At 38.0% G+C, this 27,038-nt stretch overlaps 1 protein-coding gene across 12 annotated transcripts in view; it reads right to left on the bottom strand.

Annotated features, from left to right (window-relative positions):
* MYO3A (myosin IIIA) overlaps window positions 1–27,038 on the bottom strand; it is a 145,483-nt gene that overhangs the window by 79,117 nt on the left and 39,328 nt on the right. For all 12 annotated transcript variants that reach the window (XM_069777295.1, XM_069777274.1, XM_069777255.1 and 9 more), the window contains 2 exons: window positions 8,983–9,087; window positions 8,263–8,362 (listed from right to left, as the gene is read on the bottom strand). In XM_069777295.1, the coding sequence (XP_069633396.1) occupies window positions 8,263–8,362; window positions 8,983–9,087 (205 nt within the window). The remainder of the gene's footprint in view (window positions 1–8,262; window positions 8,363–8,982; window positions 9,088–27,038) is intronic.

Here is a 27,038-nt window from a genome sequence, read left to right as displayed (position 1 = left end):
CCTTTTTTGCTGTATGACTGGGAAAACCCTGGAGATTTTTCTCCTTTTTATATGACATGGTTTTCCTGTTAAGACCATCTGGGTTACTGGCAACATCTATGCTGATGAGACAGAATATTTAAAATACCTAAGGACTGGAATACTTCAGTACAAATGAGTCATTGGGTTCAACTTTCAGGTAAAAATGAATGGGGTTTAGTATACACAGGTGAGACCAGAGGGCTTCTAATAATCTCAAGAGATTACTATTTTGTGACCCATGAGAAAACCAAGAGGAAGTCTTTGCTGGCCAGAAAGGGCTATTTTCTCACTTCATGTGTCTGGCATATCACACCAGCTTTCTGTGTCAAGCTTCTTTAATGTTTAAGCCACCAGTGACATCTTTATGTGAATTAGTAGAAGAAAATATTTGAAAGACCAAGTGAACAGCTTATCCTGGATACAGCATTTGGCCACATGATTTTTTTCTTTTTTGTTACTGGACAGCACAAAGGTTTTCATTCACACATGGCCCATAAAATAAGTTTTTGAGGACTAAGCCTTCAACAAAGAATCAAACATTCAACAATGAAAATACTCCACAGCTCAAGTCAATGCAATCCCTCTTATCCCTGCTAACCCTGGTTTGAAAAATTTGGAATTATTACTTTGATTGGGTTCAAAGCAGTTTGACAAACTGCTCATGAAGAAAGCGTTCTTCAAAGTCTTTTACTTTTATTGGCTTCTGCCATAGTTCCCTAGTAAATGCTTTTTAGAAGCAACATGTGAATGTCATGCTATACGGTATGCAGAAATGACAACACAATAATAGTCTAGTTTTGATCTGAATCAGTGAAGCAGACAGCTTTATTATGGATGCATGCTAGAATGACTAAGGCAAATACAAGTCTTGCTATGATTCATTGCTTAAAGTAAGCTAAGGGCAGAAAAAATATTTCATTTTTGAATACTTTCAGATTATTTTAATTAATTGTTTCAATTTTGCAGAGTGATTCAGACCACATTTATAGCTAATGCAGTGCAAGAAGAAAGAGACGCAATTGGATATTCTGACTACTCCAGAATAAGAAATCTACAAAAGTTTGGTAAACTACTCAAGGTCATGCTGAGCTCCTCTTCAATGTCAGCAGTACATGTGAGGCTGGGAACCATGATATATATTAAAAGGGACAGAGATTAAAATGTCCTTCCCCAAAATGCCCCAATACTTCAACTTGGATCACTCACAATTGACTTCTCAACCTATTCACTGAGCACGAGGTGGCTCTAGACTCCCAATCCATTGCAGCCCGACCTGTACTGCATGCATTTGCAGCATAGCCCTGTGAGCCTTCTCCCTCTGCAATGCCACGTGCCACACAAGGCTTGCTAAACTGATCTGTGATCAGCCAACAAACTGCATCTATCAAGCCTGTTCGTGGTAGGGAGAGGTCATAGCACTGTGTCACAGCAAGGGAACACGAGAGTTAGTGAGGTGTCACGATGAAAGGATGAAGATCAGTGTTGTGGTTCCCTCCCCAACCTCTAACCCAAGGTTTCAAATGCTTTCCCCACAAGACCAGCAGAAGGCTCCCTCATGCATCAGAAAACCAGGAGAGGTGAGCAATTAAGCAGATGGAACTGTTAAGATGGAGTCTTATCATGGACTCATTAATTACTTTGAGATAGTCCCTATTACTTTGGACGTGCTGTACAGTGTAACTGATTTTACTACTCTTGCTTTGTCATTATAGCAGCTGCTGGCTCATCTACACTTCAAAAACTCAACTTGTTTAGTATAATCACAGAATTTTAAATATTTTGGCCTGTATTTCTGTATCAGAATAGGCATGAATATGATGTAATAAAACATAACAAAAACACCTATGCATTCTAACTTATGTTGATCAATTGTTACTGATCACTAGTAGTTGTAAAGCATTACTAATATTCCATAATTTGTAAGAAAGAAGTAGCACACCACTACTAAGTCACAAAAGAGAATGTTGGCAGAATTACTACACACGCTTGGGGAAAAAAAACCCCAAGAAATGTATTTTATGAACTCAACTGAATTATGAAATGACCTTGATACTTTCATTTAGTATTGCCTAAATGAAACTATGTATGCATTTTAAAGTAAAGATAGAGTTAATATAAAAATACACTACCAGAAAGATTGTCTTATAATTGGCTTGTTTCACCAAATTGCAATTTGGTGAAATTGCAATACAGAAATGCCAGCATTAAGATTTCCTTGGTTCTTAACTTTGGATGACTTTAAATATTAGCTTTAAAAGAAGAATGACCATCCTCTCCATAACAAAATAATAATCCTATTATATTCCAAACACAAAAGCTGACCTCTATTTACCTGCAGTTTCCAAACTACATGGAAAAAATAGTTCAAGTATTAAACTAAGTAATGTCAGTTTTCAGTATGTCTAAATAAAGCAATACAGTACTCTCTCCCCCAATCCGTTTTTTCCCCAATGAGTCATACTCAGGAGAAATCTCTAGTTGACTCGGGCTACTATACATCCAGGATAAAACTGTGCTATCTGAAACTGCATTTGGAATGCCAAGACAATAGTCACACACAGCTTTTAAATCCAACACTTGTAACATTTGAAACAAAAGCAGAAAAATGCAAACTAAGCATGTTTGAAGTACAAAAATCACCTTACCTTCATTATATATTCCATTACTCTTACAATACATGTTTTAATTATGCAATCCCTTTATCCACAGTACTAAAGAAACCCTTGAAGTCATTATTCTATTAACTGCATGCAGAACAGCTTGTAATTTTCCACCATCTGCCAGCAGCAGTGAGGTTGCATTACCTTCTTTCCACGTCTTCCACTGGAACCTGCTTTACCTATAAAAAAACCTTACATCTTTCCTATATATTGCTTATCCAAAGACTCTAATGATGGAGAGTTTTAGATACCATTAATGAAATGCCTAAGATGAAACTGAAAATGGACAGTGCCAATCCTTTTCAATATCCCCTTTCCCACAGTGACAGTACTAGGCAAACTGGGGGGAATCATAGTATCTCTTGCAGTTAGAAATAGACTTGAATTCCAAAGATTTAATGAGTCCTCCAACATTTTATTTTCATTATGTGAACTTGAATATTTCTAATATCCATCTAGATGTCTGAGGTTGTTTTTTTTTTTTCCCCAATGACCTTTCATGGTAATAATGTCAACAGTCTAATTACATGTGGTATGAAAGTATGTTTTCATTTGATGCATAGAAGGACATGGCCTTCAGCAAGGAATAGTGCTGCTGGAAAACTATGCATTTGCCTAAGTGGTGGAGTACAATTTATATTTACGTTTCTTCTGGACATTTCCAAGGCAACAACTGCTCATCCTGAGATATTTCTAGTCTGTGACAGTAGGCTTCAGCAGTCCCATAGAAGTATGAGCTACCTGTACTCTTGTTCAAGACTACCAGCCTACAAGGTCAACCCTCAAAAACATAGCTGAAGAGGAATTTTCCGTCAGCATTACACTCTCCCCTTTTTAGCTAAAAGAATCACTTGCCATGTGATGTTTCAAAACTTTTAGTGGAAAAATGGTTCTTTCTTCCATGACTCCCCACATGTCAGCAACCTGTCCAGTTTGCTGATGGGGAGTTGTGTCCTTTAGGATCCTCTTCTTTCAATAACATATAAGTGTGAAAAGCTCTGGCTTTCAAGCTCCCAGGCTCACTGCAATGGCAGGAGATTTCAGAAACACATCAAATCTTTCAAAATGAAATGTCACTTGGACATTTTCAGACCAAAGTTAAAATAACAACAACAGTAATACAGCTAAGTTTCTTTTCTCCCATTTTGGAACAGCACATTATTTAACATCTCAGAATTTCTGAACGGGAATTGTGTCTTAGACTAACATTATTTAATGCATGAAAGGCCCTGTGCAGCATCCTGATTTAAAGAAAATAAATTGAATTGAGAGGTACTATTCAAAGAAGCAAGTATTTGTCAGCATAAGCAGATGTTCATAGCTCCCTATGAAATATCTTACACATTGTAAGATGCAGATGAATATATGAATTTTTATTACAGATGAGGTGTGCTATGTGTGCAAGTGACTTCAGGCCAGTTTTTTAACTGATGTAACAAGGTCAGACACTGAAAGACGTTTAGGCAGTAAAGGCTGCAGATAAATTTGTCACAAGACTTTCAAAAGGTACCTAGCATTAAATTAATTTGGATTTACATGCTAGAAGTTTTTGAAAAGTTTATTAGGTGCTTTTCTGCACCTTTAGTGGCTAAAATTTCTTTTGAAATCTGGCGCTCTAACATCAATCTGCTGCATACAACCAGAATTCCGAGAAACAGATGTAAAACATTTCCTTCCCAGAACACTAATAAGCAACTGTGAATATAATTAAGAATATTTATAAAAAGGGAATATGGTTCACACCTTGCTTGCCTCCAACTCTTTTTATACAATACATTATATAGCTGTCGCCCTTTAAAGTGCTGCAGGGAATTTAATGTAAACGTATATTTTTCTATCAAATTTCTATCCTATACTGAAAAACATAGCAGCTACAATTGAATATAGCTATTTATTATTTGTATTGATGCAGTAGAGGATGCTCCTTGCTTAACAGCATAATTGCTGCATTTCTCTGCCGTAAGATCCTTCCCCAAAGGTTTTCTACCAGAACAGCTTAACAGCTAATTCCCACAAATGTTCAGGTAGCAAAACTGCCTTCAGTCAACCTTATTCTCTTACAAGGAAAATATGGACTTCTAATGTATCTAGAAGTTTAATGAATTCAGGGACTGAATGTGTGATCGTGGGATGTGCTTACAGTAGATCCCCTTGGCTGCTACTCATTATCTGTAGTAAAAAAGAACGATTTTATTTATCTCTGCTGATCTAAATTATCATACTGGATGGATGTGAGGAGAGAGGATGCTTCCCTGGTAACAGGTTATCAAACTTCTTGTGGCTTGGACAGTTTAAACTAAAACGTCTATCTTGCAGCTCCTTGATAAGCAATTGAGCTCCAGAAGCATTGATGTGGAGATGTTATAAACTCATTTACTTGATTTGATCATTAATCTATCAACTGGGATTGGGTGTTTCTTAGATACAAGAATATTACTGGGGTGATTAAGCAGAATATTACAGCAGAATTTTAAGAGAAAGCAAAAATTTCACTCTTCAAAGCAATTTGGGTGACGAACTGCCATGGTATTCTTTCAAAGTCTTTCTCATCCCTTTAACTATCAATACCTCTATGAAAGGCAAACAGTTCAGACTGTTAGCCTGGATTTTGGGAGAGGTCTTCCACACACTTTCTGTGTCACCTCAAGCAACTCAGTCTCTCAAAGTTTCAGATCCCCAGCTGTTAACTGGGAATTATAGTAATTTACTTCCTCATAAGTGTTGTGAAGGTCATCCATTATAGACTCTGCAGTGTTCAGAAACTATGGTCACAGCATACATAAATGCCTATGACACAACAACCATAAAGCAATGTGTATAAACTGTGTCACAAAATGAAGCTTCTGGAAAGTCAGTACTGCTGTGCAAGAAAGGACTGACAATGGTGGTACACTATACACCAAGTTCAAAGAGCAGAAAAAGAACAGAGGAAAGAAAAGCCATTCTCACAGGTGATTTAATTCACTGAAAGTTAACTGTTTTTTTCACTTAATGGCTCTTAAAAATTTCCTAACTGTACTTTAAAAAAAAAAAAAAGGAAAAAAAAAAAGACACAAGTTCCAAGTTACATGACTACACAACACGTACAGACTGAGAACAGGTCCTTTTCTAGTATTGTGCTCCGTAGGGGACTTCACAGGTCCATCTTCCAGATACAGGTTTTATGCACCTGTTTACATGAAAACCACCATAAAGAGTATCCGGGGAGGAGAGCAAAGGGTTCTTCAGGAACATCTCATCATCAGCGAGCATGCAGGAGAATGCCACAGACAAAATCACCTTTGGAAAGACTCACTTCCTCTGTCAAGTTGATCCACTGCCTCTGTTCCCCTATCCACAACAGAAAAGCTGTGTGCATGCTAGAAAGGGCTGTGTGATTATTTGGGTTGTTTTTGTTTGTTTGTTTGGCCTCATGTAGTAATTGGCTCAACCTAAGCCAAAAATTTTGCTTCCACTGAGTATTTACTGGGAGAAAAGGAGATTGTGCCTGCATGTCTATCTCATTCTGTAGCCTGCAGATTCACAGGCTTATATAATAAAAGATGGCTATGAGTTTCAGTCCCTGATCCAATAAACGTTTATGTACAACAGTCTGTAGCAGTGCCAACATGAGAGATTTTGATCAACTCACATTCCTGGCTAAAAAATACTCTTGGAATCTGATTAATGTGGGTTTAAATCCTCTTAAGTAGAAGACACAAATCTCCCAAATCCCAGCTGAATACCTTGAACATCAGGCTGAAGGGTGAATGGTATGGCTTCCATGATGATTTTGTGAAGACTATAAATTTTTCCCATTTGAAACTACTTATTATTGGCTTCAGATTGGGGGTGTGGGGTGTGGGTGGGGTGGGTGAAAAAGCCAGAGAAAATTTCTATCTGTTCCTAAGTTAAGGTGCAGTTCCTATATTCCTTTGAGAGGAAGGACTGCATATATTACAGGCCCCTCTTCGACCCACATAAATGTGTGTGTATGTACGTTTGTTTCTTGTGCACGTTCTCATCTGCGCTTTGGCATCACAATTTTTCCCACAAGATTTCAAGATTATTTTTCAATTACAGCCTTAGCAGTAGATTGCAGTAACTGGGGAATAAAGAATTCAGGTCCTCATCCCTACAGCTTGTATGTTTTGACATCTGCATAAGTGAATTAATTTTCAGAAGCATCGATCCTCCACGGCTCTAATTGCCTTCAGCACCTTAAAAAAATTAGTATCCACAACACATTAAAAACTTGTGGGCAAAAATATTGATTTTGCCTCACATTAAACTTCCAGACTACCAGAAAATACTAGTAAGTGTACGGCAGATAATTTAGGAAGTCTGAAGGCTCTTCAATGGAAGATTTTATCTGAAGAATAAAATAATGAACATGAATTTTCATGAATTTTCATTTTAATATATGAATTTTCAGAAGAATTAGTAACCCTAATAGTTGTGGGGTTTTGTATGTGAAGCAATGAGAGTTGCATAAATACAATCTACTGGCAAGAAGACTATTGGGACTACTGGGACTAATATTGGGACTATTGAGACTAATCCCATGATTAGTTTAAACAACTGTTATGTATCAATTGAATAAATCTCATAACAAAATAGTACGGTAAAGGAAAAATAAAGATTTTTCAATCTGCTGAATGGAATCATGATATTTACAATTGTCTGCTATGCTGTGAAGTAGTGACCAATAAACTGAATTTAAACATTAGAAGACAGTGTGCTACCAGAGGATAATAGTTCGTAATAACTAGCACTGCAAATTTTTATACCTCCCTTATACAAAACAAGAGTCAATACACTTTTAAGGCAAACCACTGTGGTATGGCTGACAATAACAGATTGCATCCACTTACCTGTGTCTCTGCTTTTCCCTTTTGGTGGTGAAACCAAATGACAGCATTCAACAATCACTTTAGGCCTAACAGACTTGAACAGATGCTTTTCATTAAATGCCAGTTCTTAGGTTTAGACTTGCCAAAAGTATGCTGTTAGTCTTCCCAGACTTTGGAAAGTGGAGATTATCTATATAATATCTCCCCCTCTACTGCCTTCAGGTAGTATCTCTTGTTTTGTTTCTAATCAAACTAATGAAGTATATGTGACTGAGGTGGAGCTCTCTCATTCTTCACAATATCTAGGAAGTTTTAAGTCCTGTCATATACAACATGAAGCTTTTGCCTATCAGCTCCTACTTTCACTGAACCAGCACACAGTCCTAGAGGAACTAAACACCAACCTTATTTTGAACCCTATTAACTCGCTTTGCCACTTCACTTACTGTGTATGCCCCAAAGCATTTGGCACTTACTACCACCGTATTGTAACTTCTATTTGTTAGCCATGCTATCAAAACCACATTAGCAAAATTGCTGGAAAACCCAAAGTTATTAAAACACCAAGTCTGTGAATATTTTATTTCTAGCAATCAAGTTAAAAAGTAACTTTGATTATCCAAGTGATTTTTAATGAAGAACTCAAAAACTTAACAAAAAATTAATATAATTAATCTTTTCTGATTTATTTTATTTTCCATACTTCAGATATGCAACATTGGTTGTATATATAAGTAAACATAACATACCAAAATCCACAAGCTTGACTCCTCCTTCAGTGGTCAGAAGGATATTATTTCCCTTAATATCACGGTGGATAGTTTTGTTTTCATGCAAATGCTGAAGTCCCTGGAAGGTGACATGTAAACATGAACTTTTTACTTACAGCTCTCTCCTTTGTATGACATTTGCAGAAACAAAAAGGTAGAAGAGTATGACAAAACTTAAAACAGTTTAAAACTCAAAACCACAGAAGTGTCATTCTCACTGGAAAAACACTTGGCACACCATGAAGAATAGATATTTTTTAGTTGTCCCACTTCATGTCAAATAGAAATTTTCAGATACAAGCAGAAAAAAAAGCACTATAAGTCTAAATGATATACTATACCTTTAGAGTATAAACTCAAATAAAACTGCTAAGGCCTAAACTCCACTGCAGAAAATCAAATTCTGTTTCAAATAAAATGAAAAATAAAGACACGTGATCCTGATTAGCTGAAAAAAAAAAAAATTCTTGGAGCAGTGTTTGAAATCAATTTTAATTCTCTTAATAATGAAACAAACAGATGAATTTTTCTTTACCTTGCTTGTTCAAAAAGAAATGTCTGAATTACACATTACCTTGATTTCATTACACACTGCTATAATACAAGACAGTGAGCTGTGTTAGTGGGGACATGATCTTTATTCAAAGAAAAAAATATGAGGTGAATATTGACTGTCCTTTCACTGAGACCTTATCTTACCATCAGAGCTTCACGTAAAATGTAAGCAATTATAAGTTCATTCATCCTTTCGCCTCTCTTCAGAAATCCTTTCACAAGATCAGTCACAGATCCACCATTGCACAGCTGCAAAACATCAGGGGAATATAAAAAGGAATTAAGAAGTGTTGGAGTAGCCACCTGGTTTTAGTTTTCAGTAGTTTTCGTATTTGTAGCCAAATGAGCTCCTAAACTGGCAAACCACAAATTTGTCCTTATGTTTACCATTTATACAAACAACATACACAGCAACTTGTGCCAATTTTTTTCACTGCTTTCTGCATTTAATTCTTCTTGCCCCAACACAAGTACAGCAGTCTATCTCTGTTTTCCTATATACATGATTGCTTTTCATGGAACAGAAGCAGCTTATAGTGCAATAAATTTGCTGTGAAGGCATGTTCTGTGGGGCACGCTAATTGCTTCTTACATTTGTCATGTGCAACTCACCAGCAATGCAAATTATTACAGCACTAATTCTCAGGTACAAAAGCTACATACAACATAAAATGGGTTTAAGGCATCAGAAGACAGGTGGCAGAGAAATTCCCCCAAGAAGAAAATCTTCCAAGGGGAAAGCTGCCCTCTTTGCCAAGCAGCACTTAATTCCTAGTGTAGAAGGGTGTTAAACACAAGGGATGGGCATTATGGAAGATAATGAAACCACCACGGAAAGGTCTCATCTCCCACACAAACAAAGTGGGCCATGGGTGTAAGACTAATTATAGCCCTTGTAGCATCAACCCTATCAGCTTCTTGTTCCAGATGCAGAGCCACAATCTACTCTGGACAATCTTTTCTCCTGTCTAAGGAGTTAGACTCCTGCAAACCCCTGTCCTGTCCTGTATACATGGGAAGCAGAGGTTTGGCCTTGGTCTCTAAAAAGATTAGTGAGCACACTTTACCAGCAGATTAGTTTAGACCTGCAATATTTCATATGTTCATTTTTATCGCTTACAATTTTTCCGCAGGAAGAAGCAACAAGGTAACTTTAGTGACTAAGCCTGTAGCAGTTACACACCTGCAAAGATGAAATTGGTACTTAAGCCCTTAAACTATCCATAATCCACCTAACAATACTCATTGATTGAAGAGCCATTGGCTCTGTAAAGGAGCAGCTGCTTCCAATAACAAATGGTAAGTTTTATACTGTATCATCCAGTAGCTTTTTGTATGAAAATAAATACCCACATAAGACATTTTACCAATGTAGTGCAGAACAGTAAATTCCTTTTGACTACAGATTTTGAAATCTATTCAAATTGAGACCATAATTTATCAATAAAACCTTTCAATTGCAGAACTCCAGACATCAGATAGATACTTTTGTATATGATTTTTTAATCTATTCTTCTATACCTCTACATTTTTTCTGTGCTGCAATTACAAAAAGACTTGCACCTTACAGTATAAAACATTTTATAGCCCTTTGCACCCAAACACAACAATAGTTTTCTGATTACCACTGGAACCCCAGGGTTGCATTGAACTTGTACCACATGAATGCCTACACAAATACCATTCAATACATAAGTCTTGTTGCAAGATATGTCCCCCATCAGGTCAATGAAGGCTCCGGTCTCATAGATGCTGAGCTCTATGGCAACAATCTTGGAACTCACTTAACCTCACCCTTACTTCAGTGGGACAATATGCATGCTTAGAGAGGGAAGAACTCATATGCTTCAATGATGAGATTAAGCGCTTTGCTGGATCAGGGTCAGATTCCCAAGCAGGATTTCATTTACTGTCTTTAGCCATGCTGGTCTGCCTTCTCCACTGACTTTTTCTAGTTACTTTTTTTTTTTTTTTAAATTACATTATCTTTCCAGAGTCTCTATTGTTTTAACTTTGCCACATCACCAACATGTTTAATCAAAGCAAATGAATGATGACAATTCTGGTTAATTTAATGTACTTGCATTTCAGGGCACTGAAACCGTCTGACAAGTGACAAACCAATTGTGAAATAAATTACACATACAATATTCTTCAAACTCTTTTTCTTCATTATCTAGTATTAAAATTTTGCTTCTTATAGATGGATCTTCTTCTGTTTTCTTTACAGACCTGGATATCTGTCAGTCTTTCTGTTCAAGGTAAAGAAAATTAACCCAGAAGGGAATATATTCTTTTTGTAGGTGGGAGAAGGAAGAAACTATACCTCAGAAATCACCTTATTCCTTGTTTAGGCTATAAAGCCAAGACTGAGTTTATTTGCCTGGGTCAGCAATGCTAATTTTTACTTTCTTAAACATGTCACTTTATCTTATTTTTCTACCCCTCTCATAAGATATAAATCCCCATTACGAGATAAGTATCTCTATTATAAGATAAAACACCTAAAATATCAGGCAAAGTAAGATAAGAAAACTGTGATTATTTCAGACCAAACCAAAACTGAACCTGGGTATGTAAAAGGTCAGGTGAGCAAGTCTTGACGGAAGAAGCAGAAAGTCACCTGCACCACCATGGAAGAGTTCAGAGCTAGACAGAGTTCAGCTGAGGATGTCATAAACACAGGTTCTTTCATGCAAAGGGCAATTTTTCTTTTGCTGCTTCTGTCTCAAAGATTTGTACTTTTACTTACATTAGACAATTTGTATTTTTTTGAGACCACCACCGCAGGAGGAAGAGGGGAGAAAAGCCTACATATTAGAATGCAAGCAGCTATAAGGAGGAAAAGGGATTATTGGAATACAACTACAATTAGAAAAGGAGATTATGGCAGACACTGTATGTGTGCGCTCTGAGCTGTGTGGGGCAGGAGGGGGGAATGATGACGACAACAATGACACAGGTTAGTATTAACCTTGTTCTATTTTTCTACAGGATAAACAAGTCTTCATAGGTAAAACGTTGCATCTGGTCTCATTTCCTACTTCTACTGTCTTTTTTTTGCAGGCGAAGCTGCTGCATGTCCCTATAACCATGCACATAATTAAAGTTCAAACAGTGATTCTTTCTCCTGAGTCAGACTATTAAATTGCACATGTGTTCAATGCAAGCTTATCATAAACACCTCAAAAAGTCCCTCTCATAATGAGTTATGCTCTTCTCTTCCCTCTCAAAAGAATAAGTTACAGAAAACTACGATAGTCGTACCCGATGCAGTGCTGGACCATGCTTGCTTGGGAATCGGAGTAGACAGGAGATAAATTATCCTTGGGGATGTTGACCAGGATCTAGTTCATGACATAAAAACTTAAAGGGGAAAACACCCCTAAACCATAAAAAAAAAAAAAAAAATTAAAAAATCACATTTCCTTAATTCATACAGTCCTTCAATGAGAGATTATGGGATAAACATTATTTAGCAGTACTGCTGGACTGGAAGTTTCCTGGGGCATTGTTAAATATTGCAGCTTATAATTATGATCTCTGCTGCTTCTTCATAGCATGCTGTCCACAGCAAAAAAACCTGTGTAGCCTCTTACCAAAGTTTCTATGTTTGAGTTAAGCTAACTGTAATGCTTGGATGACAAGAAATCATGAAGGCAACAGTGATAATTTTTTAAAAAGATCTTTCTAGTTTCCAGTGAAGCATCTATAGGAGAGAGATGCTAGTAGCTATTATTTCGTTTCAAGCATTGTGAACTCACATGGCCAAATAGCTAATCAGTCTGTGTCATTACTCCACATCATTTGACAAAATCTCCTCAGAATACCTTGATGAAGGGCACTATAAGCAGAAAACAAGAAACGCGTGGAGAACTCTGGACACAGACATCAGTAGAAGCTATGTGTCTATCTGAGCTGTGCCACAGGGCTGCTTCCTACCCTAAAGGTCAAAGTAACTCACCAAACGTAAATGTCCTTCAACCTGTCATGAGATATGGGCTCTTCTGGGAGGAGAGAGTAGTAATTCTATTGCTCTCTCCCACACTCCAAAAAACACACACGCACACATTCTCTCTTCCATGCACAGATGCATTTCTTGTTGTTTGTATCAGCTTTACAACACCTGTTTTAAACAACTAGTAATCCCAGGACAAAAATTTGGTATGGGAGAAGTGGTGGTGGCATCTGTTAGCTCAGGTTTGGCAGCTCAAGTAGTAGAAGATGTAAACTGAACGGACTTTCTCAGTTTGGTTCTCAGATACCACATGCTCTTCTATGTGAAACACATGCAAAACCAAAGCCTTTCAGTCTGAACTGTTTTTAGGAAGTCTCCAAAGGCTGCATTTTCCCAACAAAGGATAGAAATCTTCTTTTAAGCTTTGAATAAACGAGACTCTTATAAATGTCCAGCCTATGAGACATGGTAAGGGAAGATATTAGTGATCCTCCCACCAGGATGTTATTTACAAATGTCATCCTGATAACTTTGTACCTGAGCAATTTTCATCAGTTTAATGTTAGTCACTTCCTCTATTGTTCCCTTGTGATTTACAGGTATTTTCTTTACCAGCAGTATTTTCAGTGCCTGCACTGATAGAACGCAAATACTACCTCAAATACAAGCAACTAAAAGGGGGTAAACTGAACCCTTTGGGCTACCTAAAAGGGGGTGGAGAAGTCAGACAGATGCTTCCCAGAGGCACACAACAAACGATGAAAGGCAACAATCCCCAACTGCAAGATAGTAGATTCCTACTGGACATAAAGGAACAATTTTCCCACTGACAGCAGTTAAGCACTGGAACAGATTACCCAGCAAGTCTGTGTTATCTCCATCCCTGGAGATATTAAAAAATTGAATGGAAAAGACCCTGTGCAAACCTGTAACATTGAAGTTAACCACCTTTGAGCAGGGGCCTAGACCAAATAACTTCCAAAGGTCCCTTCCAAGCTATAATTTTCTATGATTCATAACATTTGGATTTAAAAATATTCAGTCCCTAGTTTGGATATTCAGACAGCAGAAAAAGGGGGAAAGGACTAAGGAAATAGACTGAGTCTTGCACACTCAGACCAAGGGAAAGAATAATTTGATAGAAGGCTTAATCCACGTGAACCTGCCTGCAATGGCTGTAGCTCTGATGGCCTCAGCTGATAGCTGTATCAGAAGAGGTGCTCATGACTCTTCGACAGTGGTAGCGAAGGGCTCCTCCCTTATGATTTTCTGGCACTCAAAAGGCAAAGACTCATACTGGGATGACATAGACTCCTCTACCCACCCACCTGCCACAACCCTGTGCTACTGTAATTGAGCTATTAGTATGCAAAGCTATCTTGAGCAATAGATTTATAAAATAGCATGTTCCTAACACATGAAATGTCAGTTTAAATTGCCATTGCATCACAGTCATGCAGGTGTTCTTTGTAGGTCTTACTCACTCTTCATCTGACCCAGCTGATACATTTCTCTCTATTCAGCTCTTCTTGATTCTGATGCCCATTGAATACGGATTCAGCATCAGCTTTGCTTTTAAGAAAATCATCAGTTGCACTTTTGTTGGGGCTATTACAGCCTTTAATCATCCAGCTGCTCCTGATTTATGCATCTGTACTAAGCTGTCAGGTAACATTTGCTTGCATCCTGCAGTTGTCAAGGTGCTTTAATCTTATTTCAGTATCTTGGATGCGAACAGCGGGGCAACTACAGTTACTGCCTTCCCTATCTTTACAGGCTGCACAGACATGAATGACTGGGTAGCACATCACATATGCACAACTTACGGCACGCACGAATGATAGATATGAAAAAGTCCCATTGTCCAACCTTGCTTTAATGTTATCACACATAAGAATGCTAAAAGCATCTCAGGCACTAATCTGTTTTTTTCTGTTCTTAGAATAGATCAATAATCTGACCTGTTCCACCAAGCATGCAGTACAGCAGTGCTGCCAGCCTCTGAGCTGACTGTACCATCCCTTTAGTACTGACTGCTGTAAGAACAAAAGATTCTTATTTGTTGCTGTTTTGTTGTCATAAAACTACAGATACATAGGAGTAAAAAGGACATCAAGAAATAATTTAGTCCACTGCATTTGCACTGTGTAGAGATCTGGTACTTTCAGGTGGTCCTTGACAGATATTTGTCTAACCTGCTCCTAAAAATCTCCCACTGAGGGAGACTCCAGTCTTTCTAAGTAGCCTGTTTCTGTGTTTCACTAGCCTGATAGACATTTTTCCTACTATCCAACCTGAATCTTTTTTGCTTCCAGTAAAACTGCTTTATTTTTGCCCTTCCCTCTAGTAGTCTTTGATAATAAATTATCATTATTCTCTATTTAACATCATCTCTGTCAGACTACTGTCATGACACGTCATTTTTCTCTTTTTTAGGCTGTACAAACTTAGTTGCTGTAACCTTTTCAAATCATCCATGCTTTCTAAATTTAGACTGCCTGCAATTTGCCACTGATGTTTGTGGCATGTTTTGCCCCAAACTGCATACAGAATTCCTTTGGAAATCTTGTCTTAGTGGGGAAAAGCTGAACAGAACAGAACAATCTCCACTTTGCAAAGAATCCCTTTCTGCAGTCCCATTGCCTAGTCAGGTATGTCCCATTTCTTCTTCCTATGGATAGCAGTACTTTGCATGTGTTTACTGATTTTTTTTCCTGTAACTCAAACAAATCCCTCTGATATTCACAACTGTGAATCTGATGCTATTCTCCAACATGCCTATAATTAAACTAGGTGTCCACTCCTGACTTTTTACGTGGACTTTGTTTCATCACCCAGGTTATTAATGAACAGAAACAGACCAAAAGCAGATGCCCATTTGAGATTCTCCCAGTCCAAAAGTGAATAGTGAGTCCATTTTAGGAAGAAGAGGTTATCTGCTTTATTGTTTATATGAAGTTTCTGTACTTCCACATTTGCCTCACAAGAATGTCACATGGGACCATACAAAATCCTTACAGAAGACACATCTATTGCTTTCCCCTTGCTACACCACTTATCCTGTTAAAAGAAGAGATTTTATTAATGTGATTTGTTCTGGTCCAACCCAGGTTGACCACTTACCACGTTACTGGGTTCTGGGTATTTTGACAGTGGTTTCTATTAATTTGTTCTGGAATCATTGTGGGTATCAAAGTTAAACAGGCTGGTCTGTATTTCCCTAGGTCATTATTTTTCCTCACTTTGTAAAGACATATATTAAACATTCTTGTATCTCATTTCTCTCTTGTCTTCTTCACATTAGTCTCTCTGACCTTATCCTTAAATGCTTGTACCTTAGCTGTGCATTTTTGTTTCTCCTATTTGAAGGCATTGTGAAATATTAAAACAAGCAAATCCTAATGCATTCTTACTCATCTCTTACTGTGCTTTTATCTTTTCTCTGCATCAGCTAATACGCTATTGTGCGTTGAACGTCTTTCAGTAACTGCCAGCTATCCTGCTTTCCTTCATTTTTACACTATTTTTCCTAAGCACAGGTACCTACCAGTTCCGCAAGCTGGGTGAAGCATACTCTCCTAAAGCCCATTATCCTTACCCTGCTGCTCCACCATTCTTCCTTTCCTTGGGAAAGTGAACACAATTATTTTGGGGCCTTTTTAAGTCAAATTTCCTTCCATCTTCAACTTTTCAAAAGAGATCTTCTCTATTAGAACAGAATCAACCTGATACAGCCATCTCCAGAGTCACTTTCTTTGCCTTCTGTCTCCAAGACGGAACTTGATGGACCATCCATCTTACAATCCTGGCTGTCACACAGGGTCAGCTGTGACCAGATTAACTCCTATTCTCCGCCGACAGTGTGACATGTCTTCACAACTATTACCACCAAAGAGCACATTCCACTGACAGCACCTAACGCATACCACAAATACTTGAACGTCTTTGTGAAGACTTACAGGGAACTAAATCAGTTTCAACAGGCCAAGTGGTTCAATATGCAGCTCCTGTCCGTGCAGCGTAGTTTTAATTTCACCTCAAATGGAAGAAAGATGTGCGCTATGGCTCCTATTTTTCCTAACAACAGTACAAGATAACCCATAACCAGAAGAAACCATAGCAGTGCTCTGTGCTTTCAGGTAGAGTTGATTGCTTTAAATTTAGCATGAATGAAATGTATCACTGAAACAGACATCTTTCCTGACTTATTTAGCTTCAGTGATCATAAACCATGTGGTATTTATAATTTTGCTCTCTTACATCATCTAGCACCTCCAGGGCTGTGTTAGTCACAGGCCCATGGGTGTTTGTTTGTTGCTTCTGACTTCTTTACTTTCAGTTTGGCTTTTAACTTATTTTCTTTGTCACACGCATGCACTGACAAGACAGCCAGCCAGAGGAAAAGTTTGCCTGCTCCATCTTAAGTAATACTGGCCTTCACAGCCTCTTATCTTTCAGTCAGGACATAGATATCTCTACCTCACACCATGGCCAAAATGGAAAAAGCCACGTCTGTATCAATATTGTGTTCTCCTATATACAAAAGCTTGTGGCTTTAAAAATGCAGCATTTCATAATACCACTTTTCAGCTGTAGAAACACCAAAAAGGGAGGTTTCTTATTTTAAATGAGAGTTTTCAGGGCTCGTTTGTACTTTTGGGCCACATTAAGTCATCCAAACATAACATTATGACCATTACTGTGTACAAGAATCCTGTTTTCCATCACATTTCCAGTATTCAAAATATGCTCTACCCTTGAAAGCTCTTTGTTCAAACTCGGTGTAATTGAAACCACCAGGCTTTACATAACAAGAAAAAAAAAAAAGAAGTAATGCCCTCAAAGGAGGATTTTATCTGTTCTAAAACATTTGGAGTAGCATTTTGTCTCTAACCGAATGAAAAAAGTCAAGTAGGTGACAGTGCTGTACAAAAGGTTCACTGGGCACAGCCCAGCTGAATTCCACTGCTAGCTCTTCCTGATGCAAACTTCATATTGCATCATCCCATAATTCACATTCTTTCTTTATGTTATGATATAATACATTTACAGCCCCATGAATTCACTAATGAAGAAAATAATGTATCATCTGTCCACATCTCCCCCTAAATAGTATACAGCTGAATTGGTATCAAGCTATGATTTGGAATAGTGCAGTGTAAAGCAACTGAGATCTAAGTCACCTGATAAAATATTTACAAGAGAAATTCTAAAGGAGCTTTAACTATATATCTTCACAGCCTGGCAGCAGCATAACACAGCTGTAATTTTTTTTTTTAAATCAAAGAAATGGAAGGATCATTTTACAAAATCAGAGCTAACCTAACTACAAAACTGAAAGGCACTGGTTAGTAAAGAGCCCAGGTCTTTGAGCAAATGCAAGAGGCAGCTTACCAAGACATAACATTTTGATACAGAAAACTTAGTGCAATTCATCATTTTACTATACACAAGGAGCTGTACGAAAAAAAAACATTTAGAGTGCAAAACCATTCACTTGGCTAGGGAGAAAAAGCAGGGCCTAAGTTTGGGATCAATAATGGCTAACAGAAGTATTTCTACTGACAACTACAAACAGAGCTGGGGCTCTGGAAAACCCACAAAATCTCGTAAGCAAATATGGCAGCTTGCTGTAACAGTGAGCACTTCACAGCTTTTATTACTGCCTGCTCAGAACCACGTTGCTTTTGTTAACTCTTCACCAACTGGGAAACATTTCAAAGCGCATTCCTCTTTTGTACCATCATTTCTATATGATTCAGGGTTCAGACAGTAGTCCAAGTACTATCATGTCGACACTACACATAATTCATTTTATGCATGTGTTCCTAAATGAAGACAATAATTTAGCATAATTCACTGTAATTTAAATGACTGCCATAGCAATCTTCCCTATTGAGTTTGAAATCATGGCTGGGGAAGCACAGATCCAAATAGTGGGGCTTGTCTAAAGTCTCCTTCTACAAAAGGAGTGAAGCTGAAACAGACTCAGCCAAAGGGCAATTCCTCTCCTCTCAGGAGTGTGCAGAGCTTAAGTGCTCTAGAAATTGCCTGCTTCTCTCTGGTGACTACAAAAGGAGCTACAGTGACTCAGTAACTGTCATGGGACCCTAAAGAAGCAAGAACATCCCAAAGGACATACCAAGACATTCTTACAGAGAATTCTGTAAGAACCAAAAGGACACTAAATTCAAAAGACCCTTTTTAAAAATGATTTTTTATTTTTAAAATAAACTACTGGAACGATTAATTCAGAGAGGCTAGATCAGACAGAATTGAAATTAAAGTGCTTTGTAAACCAATCTCTCCCTGCTCACTGTGTCTTGTGCAAGGCAGTCCTTGCTTCCAGGGTTTGGTTTCAGCGAAGTCAGCAGCTTTCTGAACTGCAACAAACGCTGACAACCTTTCTGGAAACTTTTCTTTTTGTCACCACTGACACCTGGCTGCCTGCTTTCTGCACATCCCGGCTCCTTCTTCCTTGCTATAGTACTCTTTTTCCATAAGTTGCAACCTCCAGCCCTCTCTGCCCAACAGAGATCAAGGATGAGGAGACCTCTCTCTGTACAGATAAGCCCATTTGCTCCAGTCACTCCCTTTATAAAGGGACCCAGCATGTAAAGAGAGAACAAAGACAGCAAAATTATTTTGTCTATCACACTTGAATTTAAGCATTTAATCCTCAGGTGTCTGAAGCAAAAAGAGGCAAGCCTTAGCCCAAGCATTCTTATGATGATTGATGCCACACCTCACTAAAGCTAAAGGAGGTGTGGTAATCAGGGATTTAACCAAAAGCTACGTAAATATGGGGTTTGGTTTTGGACTTTTTTTTTTTTTTTAATAACCTCACATCTTTAGTAAAGATATGATCAAAAATAAAATGTACAGAAAGCAAAGTGATGTTAAATATTGGAATGTGAGAGGCATAGTATTCACATGCTATTTAATTACATAGTGGAATGGTAAAACTCAGTGGGTTTTTTACTGGGCTTTTGCTTTACTCCATGGTGACAAAAATTGTTAGAGGTTACTCAGAACCAGCTTTTTCTATGCGCAGTACTCTCCAGCAAGGTGGGCCATAACATATGCTCACCAGTTGTTTAAAAGATGCAGACTGTGCAAACCATAATGTAATATGAAATACTCATTACACAGAGAAATTACGAGTATTTACTAAAACTTTGAAGCATCAAATGATAGTTGTAGCCACACATCTTTGATCTTGAGAAAATATGATATAATTCAAGAGTGAAAAATTGCTATAATTGGGAAGCAAAGAGGGACACATCAGAAATGGAGAAATCAAGGCAGATTCAGACGTGTAATGGATCAAAATATTCAGTGCTGGTCTGAATGGAACAATTATAACCAAAGACATTACTGAAAAATTACTCATGTTGAGAAATACGAACAAGCAATTTTCAATTGTTTAACTTCTCTTCCATATATGTCATTTGGAAATAACTGCTAATATGTAGACAAATGACAAGTCCCCCTTCCCTGCGCCCCACCCTGAAACCCAAATGGACTAGTTATTTTCCACTATGCTAACTTCCTGAAAGATCATTGTTTTACAGTAAATCTCCCATATCAAAAAAGGTGCATATCTGCTTTCTTATTATAACTCTTATTATATATTCCATTATACTGAACAACTTCCATCCAAAGCTTTTTTTAAACTCCACAAGCTTGCCTTTATTCCCTTAGATGGAAACATATCTGCATACAGTAAGTGCTGTAGCTAACAAAAGGATACTGTAAACATGCCAAAGGAAAATCCTAAATAAATTATTCATCTGTACATACCACAAGGTCCTCTATTTCATGTAAAAGAGAAGTAACCGATATAGCGATGTCTCTAGTTTATCTCAGGTAGGCTCATCTCTTCGAAAGCCAAAATGAGACCGTTGGGTCCTGCTTCTAAGGCATTCCCACAGATTCTTGTGGGACTCACTCCAGACAGCACTTGTTACTCAGAGGGGCCTCACAGAAAAATGCATGTCACTGAATTTGGATTTTCCTGCTCTTGCCAAAACTATCACAGCAGTAAGAACAACTCCAGTTTCCATACTCCTACCCATTCCTTACAATTGTATTATTTTTTAAAGACAAAATCTTCATGTGAATGGAGTTCAACAATTGAAGTCCCAACAGCTTCAATGACATGAAATTGCCTGCTAAAATTCAGATACAGTAGTCTAAGTCACTCCCACCATGCAATGTCCCAAAAGGAGATCGCATGATCAGTGTCTCCCCAGGCTCTGAGCCTTCCTGCAGGCTGCAGGCTCTGAGGCTGCAGATTGTTTCAGCCAAACGTCTTTCTACATCAAGAACAAGCAGTAGTTGCTTTGCAACACTGACAGCAGCTCCTCTCTCCCTCTTCTACACACTGAGAGGGGCTATGAAGAGTGACAATGCCATTAGCTGAGAAAAGAAAGAGATCAAGCTAACGGAGAGAAAAATGCTTTACTGCTGGCCATTGGGATTCTTACATGGCGCTGGAAAGCTCAGCAAGAGAGGACAGAACTACCTGCCTTACTCTGAGCTCTCCTTTTCTGTGCCCAGGCTGCTTTGGCACAAACAGCACTCTGAAGCGGTAGTCTACGCCTGGAAGCAGAAAAGGAGCAGTGTCTTGTGAAGAGTCTCGTTATGTTGCCCATGTGGGGGTGACAGCATATTCTCACTGCAAGAACCATACCCGACCCCTGCCCCATATGTGTTACAGGACTCCTTCCCCTTTTAAATGGGCATATGGGACCGAGGTAAAGGTGTTGCATCCCAGGTCAAGGAAGATTATCTAAACAAACAGATTTTGAAAAATATTGATCTATTTACCTCGCACACAGAATTTATCAGTCCTCCTACAGAGCTCATAAAATCAAACTTAATGAGTCAGAAGTAAATATATTGTCACCTACAGCAAAATTTGAGATGAGTGTAGAAGTTGAAGAATTTATCTCAGTTGTTCGTAGGGGTTTTTTGGGGTGTGTGTGGATATTCGGGGTTTTTTTATATTTTCTTGTCTCTTTTCATGTTTTACATCACCCAGTCTCCCAGCTCTCAAACAGCTGATGCCTTACTGATGTTAAGCCACACAACAGCAGCAGAAATATTTGCATTATAGATATCTGCCTTTCTTTGTGTGTGTGTAGGTAGGAAAAGGATCTGAATTTCATAATACATTGTTATGATCATCCTGATCCTAGAAGTTCATCTTATGCTTCTGGCTATTTTAGCCTCATTTTTTTAAAAATACCAATACCTAGATCTTACTTTGGACAGTGGTTGCTCCTCTTTTGTAGCAAACCACACTACAACCTAGAATAACACTGTTAGTATCTCAACTCCCCAGCTGAAAAAATATCTCCCTTCAGCAGCGCAACTGGACCTGCTGAGACTGATATTTCTTTAGATGCATAACTATCCTTCACAGATAGGACATTATATAACAAAGCAGGTGATTTCTTCTTATTTAAAAAAAAGAAAAAATTTAAAAAAGGATGCACTTCAGTGAATTATACCATACATTAGAATTACATGCAATGTCAAAAAAGCAACAGAAACTCTTCCATGTATAGTAGGTCAGTGAAGGATCCAAAACTATTAGCCACACAAGATTTGGGCATTAATTATACTAATTTTTCTCTGACACATATGTAAATTGTGTTGTCACTGTTCATTTATGAATCTGTAAGGAAAATTTATACATATTTCATGAATTATAGGGCTCTCTCTGTGACCACAGTTAACATTTGCAAGCATCTAGAAGCATCTGATTTACTAAAATTCTCTCTCCAAACACCAGACTCACTCCAGGCCAGATGCAGCAGTGCAGATGTATTGTTCAGCATTCTTCATTTTACCTAGGAGTTACTGCAACACCTTTTCTTGGCCTTGGTGAGTTCTTATCCCTAACCAGCCAACTCTGACCATGCCCCTCTTCCCTTGAACCCTTGTGCTGGCTGCCTCTTCTCAATCAGATCAGATATGAGCTAGTTGCTTTTACTGTCAGGACCTGTAGCAGTCCTAATACCTTTCCTTAGGCAGCAACAGATTGACTTCTATCCTTGATCAACTCGCAGTTCTGGCATCCATCACCAGCTGACTGTAGGCATAACATGTTTTCCTTTCTGCTTTGAAGGAGCAGCCAAAACAAACAGAAACCACACCGCTATCCTCCTTCAAATCCTCCTTAATAACTCTCCTGTGCTGCAATGCTGACAAATGCTTGCAGCTGCTTGAGATCACAGCTGACTTCTGTTATCTCTTTGGTTCTCCATTTCCAAATCCATTTGTTCTATCTGGCTTAAAGCTTTGATGTCAGCTCCCTGCTATGAAGGCTCACTTTTAGGATTGGAAAGGAGTGAGTAATTGATACTCTATGCATTGTGCTGGGCTCTCCATCTCTGGGCAACTTCAAGAACAGTAATTCTTCTAAAGGATCTGCACAAAACCAGAAAGGACTTATATCAGGGGATCTCAGCTTGTTATATACTCAGTATATGTAAGTGACTCACCAGACAATTGCAACTGCCCTTATAATTGGTAACTGAGTAGGAACTACGCTGGTTTGCCACCCTGTGCTTATCACACAGCATCAGCGTTTGTCAGCTAGGTTCTCTCACAGTTCTTACCCTGTTACAAGCATTTTGGCTAGATGTGCAAGCTTTCCCAGGCCAGGCAAGCCACTAGAAGTAATCCAGTAGCAACGGACTGCCATTACCCTGGTACAGCAGGCTGGCAGTTTGGTATACTGGCACTTTATTTCTTTTTTCCGTATGGGGCTACAGTGTCCTCACTCAGATTAACTGGAATCCACACCATGGGTTTGTACTTTGTCTATGCTTGCAAAAAGAGGACCAGGAGAACTGAAGCACTACAATTTTCTGTGTTCTAGTTTAATTCAAACTCCTGAGAGCTTCTGTTTACTGGGTTTAAAGGTTTTGTTCTTTCTGAAAAAAAGCAACACAAATAGAAGCGTCCCAAGGATTTAAAAAGATAATTTAAATATTTGTACATTTAAATTTTTTCCTCTTGATGTTAACTTTAAAAGATCAAAGTTAAGGAACAGATGTTAATCACTTCAGGCAAATTTTAAATTAGCAAACATAGCTGCCAACTGGATCACAATAATACTTCGTGATAATCTCTCTGTAATACTTTTGAGTTACCAGTGTCTGGTTAGCAGGTTCAATTACCATCAAGAAACATCCAGAAGATTGAACTCAAAGTATATCACTTTGCCTGCAACAATGTAGAATGATACAAGTTACTGATTTATTTAATGCATTTATTTTCCCACGTTATAAGGTTGAGGGAATGGAAGAGGCTATCATGCCACTTCTTTAGAGAAGCAGGTTGCAAGCACAAGCTATTCTACACTTTCACGTGACTTCTCTGATGAAGATTACACCAGAATAAGAAAAGGTTCTACATGAGAACGAAGATGAATCAGATTCATTTCAGTCTGGATTGTGCACGGCCAGCACCTGTACAGATTGCACTAGCTACTCAAATATTGTTTGTGAAGGTACTTTTTAAGTACCTAATCAGAAAACAGAGCTTGCAGTCCACTGCAAATTGTAACATATTCCTTCTTTTCAAATTAACAGGATTCTAAATTTCTTACCACATTGAAAAATATTTTGATTTGGAAATGTTTTCATAATGTTTAAAACATTATATTCTAGTATGTGGAATATTATATGCAGTAATAAGTATATATTAGTGACACAAAAATTAAAATTGCGTGCTCTAAGAGGAGACTGTATAGCATGACAGTATTATCATCAGGTTTACTGTGTCCATAAATGGATAGTAAATAGAATAGTCTGAGACATCCTTAGTACAACAATCATGGTTGCTGGAGAGCATGAGGGAAATGGACTGCAAAAATTGGACAGACTCTTCCTAAATAGCATCTTCTAGTGCCACCACAGGACGCAGAATTCTGTGCTACATGGACCACTGGTCTAACTCAGCAGGGCATTGCAAATGTTGTTGAAATGTTCACGTACACGCTAGGAGAAGCAAAACACCTAAAAAGAATGCTTTGACAGTCATCTTGACATTCAGCACAAAGGGATTTATTTCTATAACTTCCTGGCAATTCCCTCTACCTCGCCAGAAATAGACATACACCTCTCCAAAAAGGGAGAGGTTTCTACAAAATGCTTTGGTATTACAAAACTGTATTTTTAGGTGGGAGGTCACTCCATCCAAACTTTTTTACCCTACCAGGCTAAGTTTTAACTCATGAAAACAAAATCTTTTTTTTTTTTACTATAAAAATAATGGATATTCCCTCTATTTCCTAAGCATAAAAATGTATTGAGAATTATAAAATATACTAGTTTACTTATGTGACTCACAAACCCAAATCCATCTCAAATATGGCATGCATAACTATGTGTCTTTTGAAAATGGACTGAGATGCTTCTTAAAGTTCTACCTGATCGATGTAAGAAATGAACCATAGAAATATGTTGCATCATGATTCTTGGACTCTGGCTTACAGTAGTGAGTAAAAGCTGTGTAAGACCTACCATTTACCTTGCTGTGGTATTTTCAGCCTTCACTCAGCCTTGACTAGGTTGTTCCTTGCACCAGATCTCAGGCAAGGGCTGTGACACTTGTTCTCCCCACCTGCTGTTGACCTACATGCTCACCTGTAGGGCCTGACGCGATTTACCTCCCTGCTCCATCTTCCATCATGTGATTTCCAACTATGTCAGTTCTACTCCCTTCTGAACTAACATCCAGAGCAGAAAGAAATGGGCTATAGCACACTCTGCCTTAGCTGTGTCATCATGCTGATGTCTGCTGACATGAAACTGCTAAGCTGATTCATCCCAAGTATAATACTCAAGTGGTTTCTTTTCAACACAGACTCAATAGGCCTATTTCTTCTGCCTGCATCTCTGGACACACGTGACAAGGCTTAATACACCTGGCAAGAATCCTCTCTCCAGCAATATTCTTTATTATAAACGTGATTAGAACAGCATCCACATGGGGCAGTTGTTCAGCCTATCTGAGTGCAGCCTACAGAGAGAAGGGCATTTCTGAACTGAGAGTCAAGAGTACTGTTATTATGTACAGATGTATTCCTGTTTCACATTCATTCCTGTAGGCGGTTTCCCTAAAAATGCTGAACTTTGAAAGTTAGGTTACTTTTACCAAAAAATGCTAATGATGCTAGAAGCTTTCATATTATTAGTTTTCCTCTAGTTTTTAATAATTTGTTAAAATTCATATTCTAAACTAGTCTCAGATTTAGGTCTTTATGTGTTAAGATGAAGACAACATAGTAACTTTACACTTCTACAAATACTGTATTATACTGTCACACGCAGAACCGTGTTATGCAAAAAGGTTGTTTATTTTCCCAAGTAATCATTATGCATGTTTTTTAACTGATTAGATCTACACTGAAAGGTTAAATCAGAGCACGAGATTGACTACACATCTCTTGATACTTTATTATATCAAAAAAGTATGTGTTTATTTTAATAGAAAAAAATTAATGAACAATAAGTCTTACTCTCTCAGAAGCCTTTTTCTAGCTCACAGCACTGCAACTTCAAAATGCTTTACAAGATCAGTTAGGTAATCTGCACATTAGCACAGAGACAGAGAAATACCGCAAAGAAAATGAAATCCAAGTGTTCAGTAGAAAATGAGGAATTTCACTTCAAATTGGAAAACTTTCTATGAAGGCACGTGCTATTAGGCAATTGTTAAGTGAAGAGATTCAGAAGAAATGTCATGTTTACCTAGAATTATTCTGTAACAGATCATTTCCATCATTCTGAAGCAACTGGTTTTGGCTTCTATAGACATAGAAACTATCAGATGACCCACACTAACAGGTCAGCTCCAAATTCCATTTAGTTGTAGGTGAATAATTCTTGATAGTCATCTGGTTTAATGATTTCTAGTCAGAGGGCAATACCTTCAACCTGGATTGTGAACATCCAGTGCCTCATTGTTCACATATGCCTTAGAGTGAGAAGCAAATGAAAGTGCCCATTTTAGTTAAAAATGGAATGTTCAACTATCTTGTCCTAGAATTTGAGAGTACAGGTTCAACAGGTACCAAATAATGTAAGAATAGATTCATTCTGTAAAACAGAGATGGAAGGTGGGGTGGAATATTTCATACCAAGACTGTAATAGTCTCATTATAAACCCATCCAAGGTTATGAGGTCTGATGATTTTATGATAATTCAAGTATTCGGGACT

The sequence above is a fragment of the Haliaeetus albicilla genome, chromosome 2 (genome assembly GCF_947461875.1).
Source record: "Haliaeetus albicilla chromosome 2, bHalAlb1.1, whole genome shotgun sequence".
In the NCBI taxonomy this organism is placed as follows: domain Eukaryota; kingdom Metazoa; phylum Chordata; class Aves; order Accipitriformes; family Accipitridae; genus Haliaeetus; species Haliaeetus albicilla.
This window is presented reverse-complemented; position numbering and strand designations above follow the sequence as displayed.